We start from the raw sequence: 8,669 nt of genomic DNA, 5'->3' as shown, positions 1-8,669 counted from the left end.
TTTTCCTACGGAATCCAGTGATATCGTAAATAAATTATGATATAGGACAACGGGGTCCCGCCACCGCGATCGTCCGTGCCGTGTCCCCCCGCGGCAACCTAGATCGCTCGATCCCTTTCTGCCATTTATGACGTATATAATATTATTTAGGACAGTAATATGATATTATTATTAGATAGGCACCTATATCAATTAAATTTTAAACGTATATATTTGTCTATATATATATATATATAAATATATTATACTAGCTGGTCCAACAAACGTTGTTTTGCCATATAAATTAATAGTTAGATTTCTAATGGACCTATGAAAATATATAAAAGACACAATAGACTATGTTTTATATCAGTAAACTATAATATTTCTTGGTAGACTTTATGAATATTGCAAAAATGCGAAAATAATAAATAATAAATAAATAAATAAATTATGCTTGAAACTCAGTGAAGCGCAAAAATCTTATTGTTGGTGTATGCGCGATGCCCAAGACTATTAAACTAAACTATGAACTAATCTATAATATAGACTAATCCGGTGTCCATAATATTGTTGGCATATGCACGATGCTCGAGATTATTAAACTTATAACTAGAAACTAATCTATAATATAAATTATTTTCATTGATAAACTTCTCGGAACGCTCGCAGATAAAACACACAAAAGGTTGCAGGTAGCTATTATACAATTTATACAATTTACACGTTTATTTTATTAGTAGATAACTCAGAGGTTTTTTGACTTAGACAAATGCTATTGCGATAAAAAAACCTTCTACGTGATATACTCTTTTGTTAAAAAAAAAAAATCAAGAAGATCTGATAAGTATTCCAGAGCTTATCCTGTATAAAGATTTTCATTTCACATTTACATAGTTAGACAATATATTGTGTTATATATCGTGCGTGAACGCACAATTTTCTATAGGTATTATTATAATAAATGTCCTTAAATATTATTCCAATGAAAAATTATTGTATGTTTTTTAAGTTAAAGTCCTTTGACCTAATATAGTTCGTGGTGTTTGTCGCAGGTTGACCGATACACGCATACGGGGTTTCCGAAGATAATTAATATTAATTGTTGGTTGTGTAATGCCAGTAACAATACTAAAATAATAATATTAACAATTTTGGGGTGGACGAACGGTGGGTGCGAATAAGGTGTCTGGCGTCCATTGTCCTTTGGTTAACCAACACTGAGTACCTATACCGGTCAGACGCCACCGTTGCTATGATCACATTTCAGCATACGTACAGTAGTTAAGTATAGATTCGGGTGTTATGAATATTCTGATTATTGCATAGTATACTGATATGAACCGTATCAATCGTAATTAAAAATGGTTTTGATAATGATAATTTCGATATTGAAATCATATTATCTATTATAACTACCAACACAACAATAACACATAGTGATGATGCACTTTTTTATTATAATTTTACGAGCCTAAATCAGTCTTTTATTGTTTTGTAGTACAAACCACGATCCACACGCTTTATGCTAGTTTATAGTTAAGTAAATAGGTACTTACAATAAAAACATACATACAACGATTGTTCATCAATTTTTTCAGGCATTTGAAAAACGCATGCATTTGCGCGTATACAGTAACTTAAACGACTAACCCACGAGAAACCAGTCGACTGAATTGTGAGCGTCTAAAAATCGTGTCTTTAGCCAATAAAATTTAAGTAAAGATCAAAAAGGAAAAAACAGTTATACGAATAAGACACTTATTATATATTAACGTAAGTGCTCAGGAAGTTGTAAAATGTTACACACAAATGTTACATTTTGTTAGTTATACCAGTGCTATTATCACATGGTTGATGTGTATAATATGTATAATGATACTATGAGTATTTTGCGTCTACTTTTAGTTCGTATAATGCTAAATAGTATATAATAAAAAGTTCTACATATACAGTATACAAACGAAATATATGTGAATGATTGAAGCAATTAGATGGAGTTATATTAACATATAAGTGTAATTTTGTCATAACTCTATAAAAATGCACGTACGATTTTAAACTTCAAAGTTTTCGTAAAAATACGAATATATATATATATACATACATTTTACCAATACAATTAACGACTGACACGTATGTTTGCATATTTTGTGGTACAATACGTGAATAAAATTACACTTAATACTCGTGAACGCATGAAGGGCCTATAGGTTATAGCCATATGAGTATCGACTGACTAGGTAGATGTAGTTGTTACAATACTAGTATGCATTTTGTATTGCTGAATAATGTAATACATCTGTATTGTAGACCTTTATATTATTTAAACTGATTTAAATAATCATAAATTTTTTTATAATATATAATATAGTGTGAATAGAGGCATACAGTAAAGAACTATACATTATATGTGTTGTGCTATAGTTTATATGAAATATGAATGCCTATGTGAAAACGGTATGTATAAGCATTTATATAAAATGCATCAAAGACTCTATTACGTGCTGATGCTTACAAAGTATAAAAAACATCTAGGTGACGTCTTATATTATAGTGTTTGCGCTATGGGAGAATTTTGTAACTCGTAACTCATTTATCATAAACAGAGATCGTATGTGCGATTTAATTCATATAAAGTATATTTAAAATATTGCCATTGATTTTAGAATAATTTCGTATATTCTAAAATAAATAATATTACACAATTCGCGTAACTCGATAAATGTTCGTGCGTGTTTGTAGAAATAGGTAAAGGTGACTTACATAAATATGTCGATCCCCACGCGTCAATACTAAATTATAATGTGTTTAGGTTTACGTATATAGGTACATGAAATAAAGAACTTCATCATGACATCATGAATCCGTTTTTGTGTAACCCAAAATTGTACGTTACAATAATAATAATAAGATACAAAACTAAATAAAATGTATAATAGTATATTAGCAAAAATAATGTATCTTTAAAATCGAGTTATCGATTTCCACAAAGAATTCAAATAGTTATACAAGTGTTAAGTTATTTTACTTATATGACTGACGGAGCCTGGTCGAGGAATTTATAGGTGTACCCATATAGACATGCTGTATTAAGTAGGTATAATACTATAGAAGAAACCCAGTGGCCTCTATAAAAATCTTCATTACAACAGCGGCCATTAAGCTGAACCGTTATCACAGGACAATGTGCATTATCATAAAATATAACGAAATCATTCTTGAGTTGAAACACTTGTTGTTGCACAACTCTACTGTCGTCGTCCGATTAATAAGTTAATAATTGTTCATACCTATCTACTAATAGCCACCATTTTCGATTAACGTTAAGTAATTTAAAATCTATTGACGCACACCATATAATCAATCACAAAATAATATGTACTATCACATCATCGATATTGTTGTCTCTGCGGCAATCGGATACCCCGTTTTGAATAGATACCTCCAAATACCAATACAAGTTAATAAACATAAGATAAAACCTATTATACTGCTGTGCCATTGTCATTCGAAATGTTGTGTTCTGACAGAAAGTATATAGCAGCTACATGCTTCCGAGATCATAAATCGACGAGTGCGTACTGTAATTTCAGAAATACACGCTATGTCGGTAATGTACAAATATACAATGTAAGCATACCGTGCAGGTACGTCGATATATTTAACATATTATACATTTAATGTAAAGAAAATGTATATTTTAATTTTACAAATGTTTTATATAAACAACTTTCAACTGCGTAAGTAATATAGAATCGCATAATTGCAAACAACCGTTAATCGTTTAAAGTTTATTATGATTTTGTATAAATTTTTATAGGCAATTCGTTTTTTTTGTTATTGATTTTTTTATATATTATATATTGTATTTTAATAAAACAACAAGTAATTAATATTCCAAATTTAAACGTCTATAATGTATATTTACTGAAATTAAACATGATTTTAGGTGGAACGAAGAATGGCGGCATACTGTGTATGGTATAATGTAAAACTCCGTCGTTACGGTTGAAAAAAAAAACCAACGAACATTAGTCTTTTCGTCGCTTTGCCGTTATTCACTGTTTCAGGGATATTGCGACGAGCACCAATATTGATAATTGCAAAATATATGACTGCACATAAATGAAATGCGCACGTGAGCGTAGCGCGTAGTTTAAGCTTTCATTTGCAGAAAAAAACGAACAATAACGTAGTAGAGGTAAACTGTCGTCTACACGTATTTATATAACCGCTACAAAGACGTGTAAGGCGTAGGCTCGTGCACAAATAAACGTTAGATACAACCCGTTATTACATTAACAGTTTATTTTCATAAGAAATATTTTAACAAAACACGTATTGGTCTAGTTTTATATAGTTAATGTTAAATATGATATGTTATGATAATGAAATGACTATGTCGCTTCATGAAATATCTGCGTACTTTTAAACCAAATTAAGACGATAAACCGTATAAATAATTAAACTACTCGTAGATATTTTATAAATTCCTCGCGATTGCTCAGTTATATATTAAATAAATACCGTATACATTAGAAGTAATTAGGATAAAATGAGATTTTTGCCATATATGAACTGGTTACTGGTAACTCGTCTATGTTGCCGATAATAGCCATGCAGTTTAAACTAACTACTGTTTACTGTATTTAATAATAAATAATAATAATTATGATACATATTATGGCTAAATAGTACTTCACACGTCTTTTCATTACGAATTGATTTGTATTTCAATTAATTACATTGTCGAGTAATATGGACAACTAATATCAATATATCATATCACTAAGGATCGGATTTAAATATCCTTATTGTTGTAAAAGAATGCTCTAAAACCAGCCAAAAATTTTCCAAAAATGCATTTCTAATGGTATAGTAATATTGTAGTATAGTAATATACAATTAAAAATTAATAAAATAAAATCACCTACAATCTATATCGCTCACACAGATAAAAATTAATTTTACTCACCTAAAGGGTTTTAGTATAGGTATAAAATTGCCCAAATAATTATTAATATTTTGATCAGAATTATTACACTCACTCAAATAACCATCACCCATACAGCCGTATGAATGATCTATAAGTACTATCCGTATTATTAAAAATCTACATTTTTTTTTAATTTACAGCCTTCTAAGAAATGGAAAATTATTTGCTTTGCTCGTTAAATTATTGTTCTAGCTATATTATTAGATATTTTTGACATACAAACATTACAAACAGGCATTTCGTTAAAACAATTACCTAACAATCGCGAAAGCGACTAAAGAGATGCTAACCGCGTTTAAAGTTCTATACGCAAGGGTTGTTGAAGCGGATCTATTATAGAACTATAGGCACTTTTCGCTTTCGATTCGAACAAGTAAGTTGCCAAAACAAATTTGGACTTACAATTAATGTATTGTTCGGGTCGAATTTAAATCCCTATACAGGTGTATATATATATATAATGATATAGCATGTACATTTGAATGGGTATATACGAGTACTATCTGAACAGGAATACATGATGGTAACGGAACAAAAAAAGAAAACACGTGTATTGTGCGTATAAATATATAGATTTTTATTATTGAGTGGATGAATTCAACACCGTAATAATTTAATTACATATATACACATATTGATGTATATTATATTATATATTATGCATGATTGAAGATTGTGAAGTTTTCGACGGGCACATCAACTGCAGCAGTGTGTAGTCGGACGGTTGGTCTGTCTCTGGCACGTGAAATGTTTTCAGAATCTGGAAAAGAGATGCAAACGATATTATCTGTGTCAGACACGAACCGACGGAGTGATAAGAGCAGCGTGGTTAACAAGTGTGTCCGCGCGAGTTTCGGGTGCGCCGAGACTTGGACCGTCGCGTTACCGGTAACCGAGTCGACTCGAGCCAACCCCGTATACCGTCGCTTTCGCGTTTCGCATGTCGTGTTGTGACGTGTGTTTATACCGTTTCAGATCTCGACGTATCGGTCTATCGAAATCCAGTGGACGTCACAATACAAGTGCTAGTCGAAAATCGCGGAAACAGTTCACCGCGGTTACCGGTTCCGCGCGAACGGTATCGAAAGTACGGTTCGACGAATCGAAACACGACACGACACGCGGATGCGGTGTGCCCGTCGTCCCTGGTTTTCGCTTACCTGGTCGTCATGTCGTCCGTTCAGCGACGGTGGTAGTACAGTGGATGGGCTGGGGCGTAGACTGGGGCGCTGGCGACCACGGCTGGGTGAGAGATGCTCACGCTGGAGTAAGAAGTGGCGGCGGCCGGTGCGTGGTACACGGCAGGTGCGTGGTAGACGGCCGGTGCGTGGTACACGGCTGGTGCGTGGTACACGGACGGAGCGTGGTAGACGGCTGGTGCGTGGTACACGGAAGGTGCGTGGTAGACGGCCGGGGCGTGGTAGACGGCCGGAGCGTGGTATACTGACGGGGCTACAGCTGATGATAATAAAAGAGAAAAAAAACAGAGGTAATATAAATATAATGTTACGAGTTAGACGACGACTGCGGGAGATCATCATGCGATTTGTATGCGTTTACAAAGTCTTTTGGTTTTACGAAGAAATTAAAAAAAAATAATAACAATCGTACAACGACGACGCGCTGAGACACGAAATACTTCTATCGCTGTCACATATCAAATTATACAAGCAATATGGCCGTCGTAACTGTCGCATAACAACGGTTATAACGACAACGGCGGCGATGCGAGTGATGTGGAAGCCGCGACTCACCGTAGATGGCGCGTTTGTCTTTGACGGATTCGGACTTGTCGGCGGCGGGCTTGTCGGCGACTGGGGAGGCGACGGCGGCGGCTACGAGCACGAAGGCGATCAACACCTGCAACGGCGGCGACAAAAAACAAAAAAAAAAAAAAAGGTGAGATAATTCGGTAATAATAACAATAAAAATATGCTACTGCGGTAAGTCGCTCACTGTGAATTGCATGATGACGGTTGTTGGTAATGTATATAATATACGATTGAACTGGTTGAAGTGTGGTTGTCGTTTGTCGGAGACTTGGACGAGCTGTTGATGACTGATGACTTTGGACATCGGACGCACAACTTTTATACCCGTCCGCGGTCGCTTAGCCCCCACCCGCCCACGACCGACCCTTCTCCGAGACGACCGGCCCGGCAGAACGATTTCGCAAAGTCGGACGAGATCGACATACCATCGTCGTCGAAGTCGACTCGAACGGGTCCCAAAACAGTAAAACGTGCACCGCACCCGGTCGGACGGACGGCGGCTGGTTGCGGAGGAGAGGGTATTGACATGATGCGGGGGGGGGGAGGCGAGGGGGTGGCGAGTCGGACTTCGTGAGGTCGCTTACACAATACGCCACGCCGTCAGGTTAGGTAGGTATATCAGACATGACAATTATTGACGTTGTCGACGCAAGTATAGGCATATTATTATGATTGTAAAAATAGGTGTAATATATCGATACGATGACCATCAGAGCGATGTTATTGTTGTGATAATGATGGCGACGCGCGATGTTGTACGCGGGCGGGCGACCTCGGACCGATGAACGTCTTTCGGCCCGTCACTGTACAGCATCAGGACCGTCGGACACCCGCAGCTGCAGTCGCGCAACGCCGTTCGGACCGCGCTTCTACGCCGATGACTTTGCGCATCGATCACATATTTTGTACACACCACAAGCCACCGCGCAAACACGAAATAATACTGAAGATTCGAGTGATATTTATCGGTTTTTATTTATAACTTCAATAGGGGTTTCTTTTTATTCTTACAATCACGAATTACGATTTTCACGACAATTTGAAAATATAATATTTCTAATTAATTATAAAGTATATATTGGAAAAATGTGGAAATTTGTGCGCTAACGCTGTCATTATATAATTCCACCAACGAAATGATTCGTTGGACGGACTGATTTATTACATTCTTCACTTGATCCGTTTTTAAAGCATAATTTTCTGTAGTATATACAGTTTGTATCGTTTTTCAGTTGCAATTTTTAATTTTTTTTTTCATTATTATTCCGTTTTTGAACAGCAAATGTTAATTTTTCTATTTTTAATCATTATAGAGTTAAACGTTAAAGTTAAGTGCGGTAATTAAAAAACATGAGGTATGAGTTGATTCGTCACTATTTTGGACATATTAAACGTTTATTATAATTCATAATAACTTTGAATGATATTATTGATCTAAATATCAATGTTTATATATTAAATCGGCATTTTGATCGTATATTTTTGGTAGAATGAATACTCTAGTAAAATAATAAATTAAATGAAACAATTGTAAATAACAAAAAAATAAAAATAAAATAGGTATACAATCTAAAACATCGGCTAGTAATAAAATAATAAATAGCCATTGTAAAATAAATCAACTATGAAAAATATTTCTCAATAGGATTATAAATAATATCGTTCAACAATTTCAAGAAATCTATCATGGGTAAATAATTAGTTTCTATTCAATTATTTTTATATTATAATAAATATCAGTCGACTGATCGTTTTATTTTTATGCCAATATTTTTCGTTTCATTTGAAATTATAATTGTTTGCTTCATCTACGTCTTTATCTGCATTTGACAATAAACATAAACTTTAATTCATTTAAATTTTAAACAATTACCACGTTTAATTATTCTGTCAAAGGAATAGTTTAGTTTATTGTAAAT

The 8,669-nt window shown here is 34.4% G+C and overlaps 1 protein-coding gene across 1 annotated transcript; it reads right to left on the bottom strand.

The window, feature by feature from the left end:
• Nucleotides 1–5,531: 5,531 nt before the first annotated feature.
• On the bottom strand, nt 5,532–7,089 carry LOC132930551 (cuticle protein 12.5-like). Its single transcript, XM_060996483.1, has 4 exons — nt 6,935–7,089; nt 6,733–6,838; nt 6,139–6,436; nt 5,532–5,738 (listed from the first exon to the last, which is right to left on the bottom strand). Exons 1-3 carry the CDS (start codon nt 7,052–7,054, stop codon nt 6,159–6,161), a joined length of 504 nt encoding a protein of 167 aa, XP_060852466.1. The 5' UTR covers nt 7,055–7,089; the 3' UTR covers nt 5,532–5,738; nt 6,139–6,158.
• Nucleotides 7,090–8,669: the final 1,580 nt, after the last annotated feature.

Source organism: Rhopalosiphum padi, chromosome 4, assembly GCF_020882245.1.
Source record: "Rhopalosiphum padi isolate XX-2018 chromosome 4, ASM2088224v1, whole genome shotgun sequence".
Classification (NCBI taxonomy): domain Eukaryota; kingdom Metazoa; phylum Arthropoda; class Insecta; order Hemiptera; family Aphididae; genus Rhopalosiphum; species Rhopalosiphum padi.
This window is presented reverse-complemented; position numbering and strand designations above follow the sequence as displayed.